Below are 18,660 nucleotides of genomic sequence, written 5' to 3'. Positions count from 1 at the left end.
GACACATTTTTTTCCTTATTTCGCTCAGTGAAATAGCTGTCACGCTTTCACGGATATATAGGCTGACTGAAGGACTGCACATGCTGCAGACCTCGGGACTGACCTCGGGACTGACCTCCGGAGCGCACATGTCCTTTTTCCCGTACAAGCCGACCCTATAAAGCCATTCCCGGCGACGCGCTGTCGTGACAATGCTCAGAGGAGGGGGATGGGGCCGGGAGACAATGGCTGATGTGCGCACAAAACGGACGGCCAGCCCATTTGTCTTCTTTGCACTTTCGCAGTTTCCTCCATCTCTCTCTTTCTCTTTCTACCTCTCTTTATCTCTCTTTATCTGCCACATAAACCCTGATCATCTCTCATCATCTCTCCCGTCATACCCATCTCTTTATCCTTCACCCATGCCTCCATTTCTCCAGCTTCTCCTCCATCGTTTCTCCTCTCCTCACTCATCTCTCCATCATCCCCATCCCCTTCTTCCCCCCCTCCACCCTCTCCACCCCCTCTCCCCTTTGCCCTGACCTCCCCTAGCCGGTCAGCTGCAGCTGTGACCGGCGGTCAGGAGGTTAAGGCAAAGGTTGAGTGTCACACCCACAGGGTCACAGCGATGCCTGGCTGTTGTGTTAGCGTGTGAATGGAGGGTTCAGGAGGCCAGACGAGGTGGTGAGCCCCTGACGCCCTGACTCTTGCCTGAGCTCGCCCTTTCCCGAGCAGAGGTCATCGGATTGGGCCTGACCCCCACCCACCACCACCCCACCCCCCCACCCCCCTCGCTCCAGGTCACCATCGCTATTGTTGTAATAGCTGCCATTAGAGCAGATGATACAATTATCATTCCATTTTTGCTCTCTGTCTCTCTTTCCATGTCCTGTGTTTAGTTCATCAAAGGTTTTTTTTTAGACTGGAACATGATTGTTGTAACCTCTGGTGGACTCTCGTATCTGAGAGGCCGCATAATGTAGAAAAGTCTCACAGAAAGGAGAAGGTATTTGCAGTTTATCATGTAAGGCTCACTGTGTGTACATCCATATTACTTATGGCCCCAGGCTTGTGTCCATGTGTGATTGGTAGCTACCCATTTTCACGATTTTGATAGTGTGATTGGGTCATGATGAGAAATCATTGAACCATAGGATCTTATCTTTTATAATGGCTTTCTCTAGATGATTATATTTCAACCATACTTCAAAATGTTATATGTTGAATTGAAGGGTTTCATTCCAAAACACAACATATCCGTTTTGGAGGAAAAAAATGCTACCTGAAATTCACCAGGCAAAATTCGAAAAACATAAAATAATGAACTATTTTATAAGCAAACGTCTTAAGATGACTCCTAACGTCAATACTAACTTTCATGCCAGCAGTCAATATGGAAGAGAGGGTGTCAGTTTTTTAAAATGTCAAAACTCTTCATTAAAACATTGCTTTAACCTTGATCCAACATGAAATTGCACCTTTAAAGGAAAGGTGTTTGTGAAAGGTCTAATCTAATCTTGGTCACGGTAATCTAATTGCAGATATGTTTGTGATGAAATATGCATTGAAATACATTGGCTTTGTGAAGGCGCACTAATGGATAAGTAAGATAAGAAAGTCAAACACAGTATATAAGGAATGGCTGCTTCTGGAATTTAAATAGTCACTTTTTTGGAAAGTATAAAGAGCCTCTAACAATCTCATCTGTTGACATTTTAGCACAATGTTTCTGACTTTGTTCTGTGGGGGCAGAGCAGCCGATACCCCAGCCTGTGGCTGAGGGAGTTTTTCAGTGCCTGGGAAAAATACCCAAACCATTATTAGACAATGACAGAGGCTGTCAATCAGTGTGGGGGTGGTCACACACACATACACACACACATACACACACACGCACACACACTCACAGGGGGCAGTGACCCAGGGGTTTTAGGTCAACTCATTTACTCCCTGTATCCGTTTCTCATTTGAATAAGTTGTCCCTCTGTAAGCTGTATAAAGAGATCACAGCCTGCGCCCTCGTCAACGTGCCTTTCTTTCTCAGAACCATTAGCTCACCCGTCACACCACTCCATATCCCTTCTCATCCCCTGCTCTCTATACCTCTCTATTCTCTCCTGGGCTCTGGGATGCTGCCAGGCTGACCTGACACCTCTCTCCTGAGCTTTCTGACACCAGTCGGCCTACAGAGAGGTCAGGAGGATGGGATGTTATTGGCATAGAACAGCGCGAAAGAGATTTGACCTCAATCAAACGGCCTATCACCGCCGCTTTGTGCTCTCACCCACTCACTTAATGACAGCAAACAGCCCCAACCAACGGGTCGCCTCGCTCCCCCATCACTGCCATCAGATAAGAGGTGAAACCTTGTTACATATCGTCGTTGCTGGGTGAAAAGCGCGTCACTGCAATCGTCACTCACCAATTTTGGTGGTTTTGATGTTTTAACTCCAACTGAAGGATTACATGCTCCTCTCTCTGAAAAGTTGGCATTTTGGAGATACAAGGTTTTCATCCAACAAAATGATATGTTACACTAGCACATATTGCAGTTGACCTGACTCCAATAATGGTGATTTTCATGTTTTAACTTCAATTGCAGGGTTACGTGTTCCTCTGTGGGTTGAGAAAATTCTCTGACCTCTTGGGCTTATGAAACCCTTTCAAAACACCACAAATTAAAACGCATGGTAGTAAAGCTAAGATCAAACACTGTTTTTCTTAGTTTCTGAAAAGCTGACATTTTGGAAATACAAGGTTTTCACCCGACAGCAATGAAATATGGCTAGTTGAGATACAGTGGCTACACAGTAACAACAAAACAGTCTAGTCTGAAATGGATTCTGCAGGACACTTCAGATGAAGATCACAGGCTGCACACAGGTGGCTTTCTTTGAACTCAACAGCCTGAATTCCAGCCTGAAGGAAGCTAAACGCCGACCTGTAACTTACATAATTAAGCTTATCTGCTGTAGGGAAGGTCTGAGTATCTTTTTTAAGTGTGTGCCTAACAAACCACAGATCATGATGGACTCCAAGATTACAGAAACTTGGAGAGCGACTAAGCTAATGAGGTCACTTAGCTCTTCAGTTTGTGAGCAGTAGATTACAGCAATAAGGTGTTTAGAGGGGAAAGATGGCAAGGGGAGTGGCCTTGGTCTAATCCTGTTAGCATTAAAGAGGTCTTCATTGAGCTGATTAGGTTAATTTTCTGTCATCCTAAGCATCTTAGTTGACCTATAGGCAATGTCTGGTCGATGGCAGAGGGCATAACCAGGGAGCAACAGATTGGGCTGAAGAGACTGAAGATGGTGATTCGCAAAACACAGTCAAATTGTTGTGGCTGCCAAGAGCGTTAAGTTAATGCCCTGTCTGACGATGTCAGACTTATTGGATGGTTATAAGCCAAGGAGGAAGCAATGAATCTTTCAAATCTGCTAGCCGACTGACAGCTTCCTTACTTGTCAATAACAATCATTTTTACATCTGAAACAGAAAAGTAAGCTAAATGGCATTTTAAGTATGCTAGTTGGCACGCATATACACTTGGAGCCACAGCAAGCCGAGGCTTACATGCAACTTACAAATATATCATCAGCTGCCTTCAACCATGTTGCTTATCTCCAAAGCAGTCACATGGGGGAAAAAATCACCACCACAATTGAATAGTTCTATTAACTCCTGTACAAATAATAGGTTGATATGTTGTTCACAGCGACCATCAGATAGCTGATTTGAATGACAACAACACACACCAAATGGGAAGTTTCCCACCACCTCCAGCAGGTCCTGGGTGGGGAGCAGGGCAAATATTGATTGGACACCGTGTGTTGCTCTGCAGTCACCCCAGCAGATGTTTTCCTTTGGCAGGTTCCACTGCCCTGTTTATTTTATATTGCTCCGTCATTCGCCTGAGGTCAAAGGTCCAGGGAGGTGCACGCATGCACGCACACACAAACATGCATAAACCCAGAGCAAAGAGAGAGCATGGGGGGGGTAAGAGAGGATAGATGAGACAGAGAGAGGGAGAAAGAGAGGAGAAAATGGCTTTTCCTCTGGCCTCTGGGCCAAAGGGCAGCGGGGCTAATGAGGAAGGAGCAGGGAGTCATGTGCTGCTGCTTGGTCGCCCAGAGTTCCTCCTCAACACGGTTAAAGTTTAACCCCAGTTGTCAAATTCCTCTGCACTCTCAGCTAATGTAGTTAACACAGTTCAGCCCAAGATTCAGTGAACCATTTATGGAGAATCACCTCAACTTATCGTTTTAGCCTTCGGTCGAATAGAGTGAGTTTACAAAAACACATAAAGTTAATCTTACTGTGCAATTCCCCTTCCTTCTATTACTTCTATTTTTATTTCATTTACAATAATAATCTATGAAAACAAACAAGTAAGGTACAACACTCGCTCAGTAGAAAAATACAGACTCTGTTTACATTACATTAAAAATTATGTTTTGGCCCAATCCCAATTACTTTTTTTTATTATTTATTACACACAAAACTGCCCATTAAACTAGCAAAGGCACAACAGGAAGTGTGCTATTTGATGTGTTGCAGTGGCCTAATTTTAGCAGGCTGCAGTAAATGAGTGGGATGAATTATCTTGGTAAACACTGTGTACTGAATATCATGTTCTGACCCTCTGACAGGAGCCCCTTCTGTTCAGGTGAGGGGATTATGGAGGTAGAAATCTAATTCTCCGCTAAGCAGATGACCACCATGCAGCAGGTCCTGACAGCCTACAGGGCTTCAGCTGGCAAGGTCTGTATGTACATTTCATGGAAGTGTGTGTGTGAGTGTGTGTGTGTGTGTGTGTGTGTGTGTGTGTGTGTGTGTGTATGAGGTGATGTGTCTCATATTCTGAAAAGGTTGCCATGTTTACAGAGGCATTTACATAGCCGGGAACAACAAAACTGACTTGATATTCAAGAAAGTTAAGTCATAAGTTAAGTTATGTCAAGCAAAGCACATTCAAACACATAATATTATAATAAATTTCATGTGTTTCCTCCCTGATATTGCTAATCCCCCATATATTGCTGTTGCTGAGTAGCTCAGAGATGATTTCATTTTCAAGATTTCTATTTAGTTCCTTAACAAAATGCTCAACAACTGGCTCAAGTCACCTTAAAGGTACTATTTTTTTATATTCTGTAGTCTGGCATGAGTAGCAGCAAGATATTGTTCAGTGTCAGATATGACTGTCAGCTGCACAGTGCAGAGGAGGCGCTGCTGTCTGGATCCTTCATGTTGTAATGAATGTGTGGACCAAGGACTACATGGACACACAGAAATGATTAAATTGGAGGTGTGTGTGTATGTCTGCATACACATGTATAGGCAGTGTGTGTGTCGTGTTGAGTTGGGAGCAGTGAGAGCACAGTAAGGTCTTCTCTGCTCCGGACTCCTGACTGTGTTGAGAATGCACAGACTCCGCCACAGTCGACTTCATGCTGGGAGCAGCTGCATTCCTGACCTGCAGTTCAAAGAGCAAAGAACGCACACACACACACACACACACACACACACACACACTAACTCACTCACACACACACACACACACACACACACTAACTCACTCACACATACACACCTACGCACAAGAGCATGCACACATTTACACACAGACATGCAAATACACACGCAAACACACACAGTCACACACTCAAACAGATGCACATGCACAAATGCACCCTGTGAAGACCGACACTCCTGTTCCAGTCTCTCACACAAAACCTCCAGAGAGGCCAGGGAACGACAACAAGTGAAGTCAGAAAGGTCATCAGTCCGACCTCTTGGAAGCAAGGTGGTCCGAAAAAAGTGTTTCATTCATTCTGTATTTATCAGTAGAATATAGGGCTGTATGATTATGGCAGTATCCCAATTATTTTGCCAAATATTGTGATCACAATTATTTAAAATATGTATACATAATAAATTATTTTACTTCTGCTTGCAAAACAGTATGGGACCTCATGTTTTATAATGTAATATTATAATGACACTACATAAGAATGAAGGAAAGAGAGTCACACACAATAGAAATACTGCAGAAAAGGCTTCAGAGTATTTTACTTTTTCACATGGATCCAGCACCAGCAGAGACTTGTTTTCTTGTTTTTCTCTTACTGTCTTACTCTGATTGTGGTCCTTATTTACAAAATTCAAAGAATAAATAATGATTACTTTATTACTTTGGGGCACAGCTACAACCCTGAGGCAAATTTTGCATAGAATCTGTACTTGTTTGTTGTCACCTGGTTTGAAACCACAGTGTTATTTCCACTGACAGACATTGATCCACTTGTAGGAACTAAAACATTCAGACTTCATGAAGGATTTTCCTCTCTACCATTTAGCCGGTCCATTCTTTTCCAATTTTAGGTTTACTCCTTGATAAGTTTTTCAAAGACCAAAGATGGACTTTGCAAGGTTTGTCTACCTGCTTCTCCATCTTTAGTTTTAGTCATATTGGTGCTTGATGGAAGTGCTTGATATACCACACTGGGACTTCCGGGGGAATTGAAAATATAACAAACCTTTCAATATTGACAAAATATACAATTATTCATAATCATGGATACATAAAATTGCAATATACTGTATGATTATCTACAATTAATTGTGCAGCCCTGATAGGAATAGATACATCTAATTGATTTAGCAGCTCATCATTTAATTCTAGGCTTTGATGTAACTCTCAGTAACACCCAAACCCAACAAACTTACATATATTTGTGAGATTATACACCAAATAAATCAGGTTTGTTTTGGTGAAGTGCCCCTTTAACAGTGTGGGTGGAAATTTTATTAGCCACTAGCCCAAGGCTGGTATTTTTCTCCTTTTGATCTTCGCTCTAGTGCAAATTGTTCTCATTAGCCAGAATTGAAAAGATAATAGATGAGAATCAACTAGACCCATCGGGCTAATACCCAAGACCTTTCAGCTCCCTCTGCTTCAAACGCATCCTGCAACCACAACTTGAAATATCAAACATTTAATACCTCACAGGTTGTCATTTCATGAGTTAATCTCAAGCACTATTCCACATCGCCCAGCCTCCGCTAATACACATTCAGTGGCTTAAAGGAAAGGACTAATGCAGCGTACAGCAGCTTAGCTTGGCCCCTGATAACCCCTTAACCAAACAAAAGGGCTATCCATGCACAATGAGTCTCGCTGTGACGGATGTGGGTTAAAGTTACCTTATGTTCACATTTTAAAGTTTTAGTTCAGTAACAGCATTAGAGACAAACCCCTCTCCCTCCTGGCTCCCTTCTTCAACATTTAGCTCTCTGCTCCTCCGACATTAGAACAATTTCAGAAAGACAGAATGCTCTTTTGATTAACCAAGGCCAAAATTGTTTGTCACACTGGGGGAATTCCTTTAAAGCCATGTGATGAGCAAACAATTTTTTGGTACATAGAAGGTCTTTGAAACAGGCGTGCCTGGAAGCAGCAGTGAATACCTCCTCTGTGGGTTTTTTTTTTTTCCTCTGAGTTTGGAGGCTGTTATTGGAAACCTTGGTTGCAGGCTCCGATTGTTTATTCTGTCCTCCCTTTTCGAGGAGACCTTACATGACAATGCTGTTGGTATGACACAGACAAAGCAGCCCAGGCATTCCACAGGACTGCAGACCACTACCAAGATATGATAGAGAAGGGAGACTTGGACAGTATATTATGGTTGCGTCTGTACAATAGAACCAGTACATACGTATTATAATGCTTTTGTTGATACCATCAACCAGCTTGTCACGTTGAGAGATTATATTACAGTATTCCCCGCTTAAAATGTGTATGCAAGAATACCAGCGGTGCCATCCCGAGCCCAGCCTTTAAACAGGATCCCCGGCATCTTCATGCAGACCTGCGAGTGTGTGCAGCGAGTGTGAAAAGGAGGCCGCGGAGGATCATATAACCTTTTGACAAGTTGCTCAACAACAACAGGCCCTCCCTGTTATTATTGGGTCAACAAAGTCAGAGGAAGTCTTTTGGATTAGAGCGGAGTGGAGAACATGAGAGCGGGGCAGGGAGCGGGGCAGGGAGCGGGGCAGAGCCCTGCCATGCGCTCGCCGCGTCCGCCTGAGGCCCCCTCTTTGTCTGATGGCGGTGTTGGGGTTAACTCCCCTCTGCTCCCCGGCTGGCCTGGGGTCAGGGCTTACAGGGGGAGCAAGCAGGCAGCCAGGCATTCTTTCTTTCTGTGTGTGTGTGTGTGTGTGTGTGTGTGTGTGTGTGTGTGGCTGTAGCCCACTCTGTGCTCTTTGACTCCGCTGGCCTTATAAGGCAGCCAGTGCCATGGCAACCGGAGGGCTTGAATAGCAGTGTCAAATCCCTGAGCACACAGACACACGCTCACTCTCTCTAGGCTAAAGGAGGGAGAGAGAGGCAGAGAGAGAGAGAGAGAGGGAGAGAGAGAGAGAGGGAGGGAAGAGGAGCAGAAGAGGCTATCGAGGCTGCTCTCCACAGCAGCGTCTGGCTTTCACTAAGGTCTGTGACCGTGTTTTTCCTGGGCTTGTTTGCCTAATTTATTCCTGCAGGGGCCAGGAGAAAGGCGGAAAAAGGACGGGCAGAATAGTAAAGAGTGCAATAGTACACCCTGACTCGCTGACAGGGAATGCAGAGAGGCTTAGGCCTCTGGTCGTTACTGCTGGATGGACAAGCACTGACAAAACAAGAGAAGGAGAGAGAGACACACACACACTTTGTGAAGCTTTCAGAGAGGAGCTGCGATTGCAACTAAGAGCCAAGAGGCACTGGAGAGAGTTTCCCAACTCTGCTTTTGTTTTGGCTTGTTTTTTTGTTTTTTTTGTGTGTGACATTTGAGCCACTGATACCACCGGCTCTGAGAGAGTTGGAGGAACTACAACTAGACATCATTTCACAACAGACAACAGAACAGGAGAACTTGTTTGGTGAACTTTGATCCTGCAGAGACCACAGAGAGACTATAACAGGAGTGAAAGGAGTGTATTGTCTTTCGTTTCTCCACGTCTTAATATCAAGCCTGGAATCCGTCTCAGCAAACACTGGATCTGTTTTTTCTTGTTATTGACAGGGCACCAAGGCGTCCCTGAGCCAGAATACTTCATTGTGTGTAAAAGTTCAAGCTGTAGGCGAGAGCGCAATTTATTTTGGTGGCCGTCTCCTTTCAGAACACCAAAGACAAACAGACTGTGGGGCTAAGAGGGAACGAAATCCCATCTCCAAATATCTCTCCAAAGATCTTTGCTTGTGGCACATCCACATCAGAAATTCCAGAGAGAAATATTAGCTCCTTTTTCTTCACTATAACCTCTGCTGCTGTAACAGCCTCAACAAGTCAAGAGTGAGTCTGGACTAGAACTGCCTCAGATCAGCAGATAACACTTCTGCACGGCAGGAACAGGTTGGACTCGTTTATAAGTTGGGGAAGAGGGCAGGGCAGTTTAACCCTGCCTGAAGGAGAGCAGTGTGGGGTTTTTTTCTCCTCCTCCTGCTTGTCCTTTTGGGAGAAAGTAGTGTGGTGCGAGAGGGGAGTGAACAGGCTGAGCTTCTTTTCAGCTCGAGAGCGACTCTTGTTTTGCCCCCTCTTCACTCTGCTTAGTGTTAGATGAGGTGTTTTTCTTCTTCCAGGGGAGAGAGAGAGAGAGAGAGAGAGAGAGAGAGAGAGAGAGAGAGAGTCAAAGTGTAATTTATTGTTTCCTGTGAAAGGGCAGGCTGCACCCTTTTCTCCTGCCTGAACTCTGAACCACTCGATGTGTGTCTGAAGTTTTTCTCAGACCTCGGGAGCCATTGATTCGAGGTCACGGCAGCAAAAGAAAAACACAGGGGTGAAAGACAAGAAAAGAGAGAGGATAAAGAAAGAGAGCGGCGGTGGAGAAACAGAGCGCTCGGAAAGGACCTCCAGGTCACTCCGAGCAGACGGCAAGGGGAGAGAGGTCAACACAGGAACACTTCTCATCGCACTTCCAGCCTGCTTTTTTTTCTTTTCATCTGCATCTCTTGGACAAAACCTGCCTTGAATATTAACCTCATCTGAGACTTGTAAGAGCAGTGGGAAAAGGGAGGGTTGGACGTTGGACAGAGCGTGCCTGTCTGAGTGCGTGTGTGTGTGTGTGCTTGTGTGTGTGTGTATGTTTCCCTCGCCGGGCTGTGCGTCTCAGCTAATATGGCCATGGTGAGCGGGGGATGGGGCAACCCCAATGGGGACACTAACGGACTGGGGGAGAAGGCGTACCTGAGGAGGGAGGAGGAGAACGGCTCGCCCCAGGCCGGCAGCAGCGACGTGGACGTCGGGGACGAGGACAAGGCCTGCGTGGTGGACTGCGTGGTGTGCGGGGACAAGTCCAGCGGGAAGCACTACGGCGTGTTCACCTGCGAGGGCTGCAAGAGCTTCTTCAAGAGGAGCATCCGGCGGAACCTCAACTACTCCTGCAGGTAAGGAGGGGGGACAGGGAGCTTCAGGTTCCCATTGATGTCCCACTGTTGACTTTCCATGCTTCTGTTAATAGATGTAGAGCAACCACATGTCATTTGGTCAAGCGTTCAATCTTCTTGCTGGAACAAATTGTCTGTTTTTTTGTATATTTTGTGTGGTTCACATCATCTCATATGGGTTTTGTGATCAATGAGGGTGTAGAAATAGGAGTAGGCCGCAGCTATTCAAATTCATGAAGAAGAGGACAGATTACTCCATTTGTCAGTCCAGAGTGACATGTTCCAACCTTGATATGTCTCACTAGCAGCTGGAAAGAAAACTGAAAGCCCCGAAGGTCAGTCATGTGAGGATGCTTCGCCTCAGAAGGTCAACATTCCTATTATTCTTGACTGGAGGAACAAAATGTTACAACTCCATTTTCTGCCCTTACATATCAGCTACTGAATAGAGAATACAGAAAGGTTTTTTTTTTCCTAATAGCGTGGCCACTGCGAACGGAGAGTGTTTTTTAGTGAGGTCATCACTACCAGGGCTGAAAAGGGCTCTCTCTCTCTCTCAAATGTTAGCCAACCTCCCCTGCTGTAAAAGGCAACAAGGGCGTGTAGGGCTGATGATTTACAAAGGTCACAGCCTTGATAGCTTTTCAGCCACGCTGGCTCACACAGTTCACTCATCATAGGGGTCACAGAGAGAGGGAGAGAGAGAGAGAGAGAGAGAGAGAGAGAGAATGGGGGGTTGACATTTGTGAGGTTGAGCGGCATGCTTAAGTAAACGGATACACCGCTTTCTTATTGGAAACTCCTTTTATGTTTAAAGCGCGTCTCTGGTTGCTCCCATAAAACACCAACGCATATCCACGCTCTCCTCATGAAGTCTTTGTTCTTCACCTCAAGGCTTTTGTCTTTCTTCTTCTGTGCAGATCGAATCGAGAATGCCAAATAGACCAGCATCACCGCAACCAGTGCCAATACTGCCGTCTGAAGAAATGCTTCCGCGTTGGCATGCGCAAAGAAGGTATCAGAGCTATCCTACCTGAAGCACTGGCTTTCACATGTTAAAGGTATTATTAGGAATATAAGACGGCAGCCACATGTGAGTGAGTTTACAGTCCCAGAGCTGAGAAAATACTCAAATACATAAAGACTGAATGCTGCAGTGATGTCATATGAGTGTTTTTAGTTACTATTCCAGGTCCTGGTATGAAATAATATAACTATGAACTCCTTTACATACCAACAAACACACACACACACTCAAGCAAAACAAACACACACACACAAATAGCAGAAATAGTTCACTGAGAATGTGCTTTCTCCGATAGAAACAGCCATGACATTTCCCAGTGATCCAAGCAAAATATTTATACTGTCAACCAAAGTGTGTTTTCACACTGGCGCTCAAGTCCCTGCAGCTGTTGTGCTTTACGGTTGGGGGCAACTAGAGGCAACCGTGCTGATTTGCATAACTGCAAAACAACAGCAAGTTTATAAGTTCACAATGCTCCAACTCTGCCGCTACTGTTATCTTATTTCTGTGTATATATAAGCCAAATAATTACACCGTTTTTAATTTTCTTTACTTCAGTAAGGCCGGTTATTAGCGTAGAGTAACGATTCCCATTCCAGTGCAATAATTTTAATTTCTGTAATCATTATTGTTGGTATGCGAGCGTAGCTAAACTCTTTCATCATTGTGATTTACTGGTCACGCTCATAATGAATTGTGCTGGGGGAAGTTCATCGACAGAAACCCATATGTAATTGGATTCCGGTATAACTTTACCCCAGTTGCCCCCTCTTTGCCTCACACTGGTGTACTTTCCCTCAGTCCGCGGCCTGCGCTGCTCCACGGTGCCAGTGGCATTTCCCTCCGTGTCAGTGGATACCACAAGCAGAAGTTCTTCCATACATAATCTACATTGAGCTGACAGCGTGCCAGGGGTTATATTGAGCTTGGTTATTAATGAAGCGAGGCTGACCATAGTGACGCAGGTTGCAGTGTTTCCACATTACCTGGAAATGTCTGGATCACCTTTAACCCAATCAGGGAAGGAGCCTTTCAGACTTCTTAAAATTAGGTTTTGGCACCAGACCTGCGGCTGTCTTGGCTGCCATTTGCAAAATCCATTAGTGTACATTAAACTTTTGACCAGCGAGGGCAATTCTGCATTAACTTTACACAGTCAGAGCGCTAGCATTGGGATACTGGGATAAAATGTTGATCACTTAAGACTACAATGAAGTGGAGCGGTCTCAGTATCGACCTTTTAATGCAGTGAACCGTTTCTGCATTTGGCAACAACGTCATGATAATGTTGTTAAAGCACACACTGGCTGTTAAAGCAATCCTATCTATCCAATGAATAAAGCCTGTCACTGAAATGTAGGTGTATATCACATATGCTTTTGAAGAGCTTGACTGATAGGTCTGTTTTACTCTAGTGCATATAAATATTACAAATGTAGGGCCTCAAAATACCTGTAAAACTCATGTTTAGCGGTGACGTACTGTTAGTCCTTGAATCAAAATCTTACAGGCCTACAACAGATTACAGATTGGGCTTTTGATCTTTATGAAAACACCACAGAGGTCAATAGGCTGTCAGAAGCTTTTAACCATACAGGAGCAGCAGAGGAAGGATTTTCCAAAAGATTTCTCCTGGGGGTGGAGCAGCAGCACAGCAGCAGTATAGGAACCATTTTTCAATCCCTGCATCTGCATCTCTAACCCTAGTATTGTCCTCTGGGCTACCGAGCACGTTCTCACAGTGTGGTCTCTCTCCCCTCTCCTCTTCTCCCCCTGCAGCAGTCCAGCGGGGCCGCATCCCTCCATCTCACTCAGGTATCAGTCCCACCTCGCTGGCGGGTGGCGGGGGTGCGGCGGGGCCGGGCCACGTCGGGGGAGACTACTTCAACGGCCAGCCGGTGTCGGAGCTCATCTCCCAGCTTCTCCGCGCCGAGCCCTACCCCAGCAGCCGCTACGGGGCGCCGTACAGCCAGGCGCAGATGCAGGCCTCGGCCAGCGGGGGCTCCGTCATGGGCATCGATAACATCTGCGAGCTGGCGGCCCGGCTCCTCTTCAGCACCATCGAGTGGGCGAGGAACATCCCGTACTTCCCGGAGCTGCCTGTCTCAGAGCAGGTGGGTCAGTCTGCAGTCAGGCAGTAAACAGCTAGTGACTTTCTTGCAACAACAGTTTACAGTGCAGGACATTTTACTTTGGTATCCTTTGGTATAACATGGTAAACATGTGTGCCGTGTGCAGTTAAAGTCATAATGAAACTACATTTTGAGACCATCTTCCTTCCTTAATGTGGGTTAGGGTTTGGGTTATTTCCTGTTGAAACAGGATATTGGGGCAGGACATGATGCAGGGAGGGATTATTCAATAGTATAAACCAATGTGACTTGACTAGTGAGAGAGAGGCAGTTTCATTTGATGGGAAGGACAGAGGGGCGGGGTTGTTCAGAAATCTGGGATGTTTTATTGGTTGGAATTTTTATGTAGCCTCCTGGTACACAATGAGGTCACCACTAAAGATTTTCCTAGTGAGATTTTGATATAAAAATGCAAATTAAATAAATTCTTTGTAATTTTTGTTCATTGTTCTTTGAATTTTGGATATTGAAGTCCAAATTTTCAAACAGTTCCCCCTCTCTGCCATTTGGAGCCACAAGCATACAAAGTTGCCTAGTGTCAGTCATACAAGTGACCCCTGTCCTAATTCCCAATGCCCCCCCCCCCCCCCCCCCCCCCCCCCACAGGTGGCGCTGCTGCGGCTGAGCTGGAGCGAGCTGTTCATCCTGAACGCGGCTCAGTCGGCCCTGCCGCTCCACATGGCGCCCCTGCTGGCTGCCGCCGGCTTCCACTCGTCTCCCATGTCCGCGGAGCGCGTGGTGTCCTTCATGGACCAGGTCAGGGTGTTCCAGGACCAGGTGGACAAGCTGGCCAGGCTGCAGGTGGACTCGGCCGAGTACAGCTGCCTCAAAGCCATTGCACTCTTTTCACCAGGCGAGTTTGGTACCTTTCTGAACCACGTTAGCTGAATGATCTCTCAAGTTTTATACAAATGCTTAGTCTCCCTTGGATAGCCTTACTGTAAATAAACCCCAGGCTTCTTCCTAGATAACCAAAAGAAATCTGTCTTAAAAGTATTGAGGTGTTAGACTCATCAGGCAGTAGACAGGGTTCAAGCCTCTGTGTCAGCAAGCATCCAAACTGTCTTTGAGCAAGACAATGAATCCCTACCTGACCCTGACCTCTGACCTCCCTGGAGAGGGGCAAACAAAAAGACAACAAATAAATCAATAAAGTACCACAATGAACCGGCAACATCAGCAGTAAATTATGTCTGACCCAAATATTTACAATTTAAAGTGGATTAACATAGAAGCCACTGGTGTAAAATGAAAAAACAGAGCAACAGAACAATCAGATGTATATCACCTAGAGTATAAAAGTATTCACATTTCCAATTCCCATATGAATCCAGTCCAAGCTTGCTTCTGTAACACCTTCCCTGTCTCTCTGTCTTGCAGATGCGTGCGGTCTGACCGACCCGGCCCATGTGGAGTCCCTGCAGGAGAAGGCCCAGGTGGCCCTGACGGAGTACGAGAGGCTGCAGTACCCCAACCAGCCCCAGCGCTTCGGCCGCCTGCTGCTGCGCCTCCCGGCCCTGCGCGCCGTGCCGGCCAACCTCATCTCCCAGCTCTTCTTCATGCGGCTGGTGGGCAAGACGCCCATCGAGACGCTGATCCGAGACATGCAGCTGTCGGGGAGCTCCATCAGCTGGCCCTACGCCCCGGGACAGTAAAACACCCCGCTGAGCGCTAGACTGAGACGGAACGGGATCAGACAGGGATGCAAAGATTAGATAAAAGTAAAAACAGACAAAGGAAATAGTATGAATACAAAAAAACTGGGGGACTAAGTTTTTCCCACATTCTCTGTATGGTTTTGGTGGAGGCCCCAGTATGAAACGATGGTGATAGATTGATTGTCTTTATATATGTTTGCAGCACTTGTCTGATCTCGCTCTGTCTCATTCTGGACAAAACAACAGGGCTTTGAAATTCAGACTCTACCATGAGGCCATGTGCCTATACTACCTCTTCCCACATCACCCCTATGTGACTCAGTTTGAGCCCAGGCTCTGCGTGTTCCCTCTCTCTGCTTTATTGTTTTGTGAATTTGACGTTATAGCAGTGCCACTTATACTGCAAGGTAAGCCTACTATGGCAGCGTCAGAGCTTTTTATCGTCACAACTGGGAAAATGTTGTTCGGATCATACCTATGTTGTATTATGTTTGTCTGATGTATCCTTTAGTGGAATGAATTAGCATACGTTGTTACCAAATGTATTGTATTTGTGCAGACCGTTCTAGAGATGACCTGTAACGCAAAGTATCGCCTTGCACAGTGGTGATGCAAAATAGAGGCATGGATGTTATAATAATGTATATTATATACTTAACATAGTATATTATACCATAATGTTGTATGCAGTAGTTGCCGCTGTGCAGATACTCAGGCGGAGAGGAAGCGGAGGTGAATGTATGATACACTGACCTCTCTCACACACCCTGGCTCCTCAGACAGTCACACCCCTGTCTTACATTATTACCTCATGTTTTATACATCAAAGACAAAGATTGTATAGTGAACTATTCATGTGCTAAAGATGAATACAAAAGGGATCAAGGCATCATTATCTATCTAGAAACTCATTGGTAATATTCCCCATAAAACCCATCTGTCTACCAGACCTGGGCAAGAATACGTTTGAAAATGGTTTGAAGTGTGTTTAAGAGGACACCCAGGAGTCGACACAAGCTGAATCAAGCGACACTTTTTTTTCACACCTGCAGTCTCTATAGCTTTGTAAACTAGGGTCACTTTCAGATAACACTTACTATGATTATGCAAGGTACTGAAACCTTTGAGGTATAAAGGTTATGCTGTTTCCTGGTACCCTTTATCACAGTACCAGCAGACAGCATAACTGCAGGTACTGTGATAAAGGGTACGAGGTGATCAAGTTCATGAGTGTGTGGACTGCAGCTCAGTGAGACAAATGTGTGTCCTGCCAAATTACTTACTTGAAAGTATAAGACTGTGTAGGGAGAACAAACATGTTTTTGGTATACATGTTTGTATTCCCTGCCATGATATCTTATTGGGAAAAAAAACAAAAAAACAAAGACCATGATTCCTGATGTTGTCAAAGAAGTTCATCCACCGCTCATCATGCTGTCCTTGAATCACTTTGTTGTATTTGCTGGAATTTAAACTATAGTGATTGGACTGTGTAGTTTTACCTTTAAAAGAATCATGTTTCTATTACCATGCCAAACCAAAATGTAAAGAAATTTCATATTGCTGACTGGTTATTTTTGCATTGCTAGAAATAAAAGTACGCACATTCCTTCTGTGGGTGACTTGAGTATCTCAGAATAGACAGACTGTTGATATTGGTCACAACAGTGTGGACCTCGGCATCTGCATAAAAATCAGGAGACATTTTTATTACTTCTCGATCAAATTCCTATTTTTTCCAAATCGGCAGAAGACTTTCCTTACATTATGTTCATCTAGTCAAATATAATTGACTGGACAAAATAGGTTGACTGATTTTAAACACATGATGACAGACATGCTAAGACAGCAAAAGTGTCAGTAATTGGAGGACAAGAAGTGCTACTGCCACTGGTGCTATTTTGCCAAATATAGTTCTAGTAAAAGGTTTTCAAAGCAGTTTACCAACAGGGGGCGGCAACAGCTTGCATTAGCACTTCGTGACCTGCAGGTGAGCAGAGGCTGTTTGGATCAACAGTAAACCCAAAGAAGGGCCTCTCAGTCCTCCTGCTCTCCCTGCTGGACACAAACAGCAGATGCACGGAGCTTCTGAACATATACCTCCAAAAACAAGAAGATAAGTGAGGGAAAAAATGGGCTGAACTCACAGGTAACATTTTTAGAGAATTAGGAATGTTTATTACTCATTGAATATCAATACCTTTTTTAGACATCATACCCTCTGGAAGGGAATGATGTTGTCTTTTACAGTAGCATCAAAGAAAATAAATTCATATAAAAATAAATGGCTCGCAAATGGTTTGTAAAATGACAACAATGTTCTTCATACTTATCAGTTCTTCATAAAAATACGAACGCATGACAAATCAAAATAGGTCTAAACAATTTTCTAACTTCTGCTAGATAGTAACACTTTGCACATGGAGTGGATTAATACAAATATTACCACACATGAAATCAACAATCATAATAATAATCATTTTCATCAGGGGAAAGAATCAAAGGGAAAGATGAGCTCAGCTTAAAAACAGTGAGACATAGACACAGAAATTTTTCCCATTTTGTTGAAGGTGCGTGAGACAAATAATGTTGCAAAAATTACTTGGTTACTTTCTGATTTGCATAGCATCAGTGCAGTGTGAAAGCCCACTGAGAAAAATAAACATCAAAGGAACCACTACGGGCCTTTAGTACATACAAATAACAAATAAAGTCACCATTAATGTTCATAGACAGTCGCTGAAGAAAAGAGCTGAAGAGACAACTGATACATAGCTTTTGTTCCTCTGGATCCTGTGATACATAAGGCATAAATCAACCACTGTTTCACCCCAAAGCACGAACAAGACAACTAGCTCTGATGCTGACTTCCTCAAAGTATATACAACAGCACAATTCATATCTCAGTGACCAGTATGTCCCCTTTTTGGTTTCACTGCAACTATGATAATCAGTATAAAATCTTAGTTTCGACAAAATGCCAGCACAATGGAAAAAATACATGCGGAACACAGCGCCTGGTATAAAGCAGTTACTTAACTGATGTAAAAGTTAGGTAAGCACACTGATGCACGGGTGAGAAAAACACAAGAGCAAGTTCATTTGTGACTGAGATAATGCCGTGGTTAAAAGAAACTGCGTATTTGCATGCAAACAAACCCAGCAACCCGTCTCGCCCATTTGCTATAGTCTCTACGATAATGTTTCAGCTCTTATCTGTGGAGATAAAACAAAGGAAAGTCGCCTATTTAGAGAGCAAACAGAACCACGGTGAACCCGGTGCGGTTATCACAGCCGACTGAAGGTCAGATGACTTTCAGACAACCTTTCTCCAACCGCACCCTTCGATTCTCACCAGTGGCTGCGCACTACAGTAAGCTGGCCCTTTTAGAAAAAATGGCAGTGTTGCTGTGGGAGCGGGCGGCGACAGTCAAGGGTCCAAAG

At 44.7% G+C, this 18,660-nt stretch overlaps 1 protein-coding gene across 1 annotated transcript; it reads left to right on the top strand.

The window, feature by feature from the left end:
- Positions 1-9,439: 9,439 nt before the first annotated feature.
- nr2f6b (nuclear receptor subfamily 2, group F, member 6b) lies at positions 9,440-16,825 on the top strand. Its single transcript, XM_071913422.2, has 5 exons — positions 9,440-10,399; positions 11,320-11,414; positions 13,206-13,540; positions 14,165-14,411; positions 14,939-16,825. The coding sequence occupies exons 1-5, from the start codon at positions 10,131-10,133 to the stop codon at positions 15,211-15,213; spliced, it is 1,221 nt and encodes a 406-aa protein (XP_071769523.1). The 5' UTR covers positions 9,440-10,130; the 3' UTR covers positions 15,214-16,825.
- The last annotated feature ends 1,835 nt before the right edge of the window (positions 16,826-18,660 follow it).

Source organism: Centroberyx gerrardi, chromosome 9, assembly GCF_048128805.1.
Source record: "Centroberyx gerrardi isolate f3 chromosome 9, fCenGer3.hap1.cur.20231027, whole genome shotgun sequence".
NCBI classification, from domain to species: Eukaryota; Metazoa; Chordata; class Actinopteri; order Beryciformes; family Berycidae; genus Centroberyx; species Centroberyx gerrardi.
The sequence above is the reverse complement of the archived record's forward strand: the minus strand, read 5'-3'. Positions and strand labels throughout refer to the sequence as shown.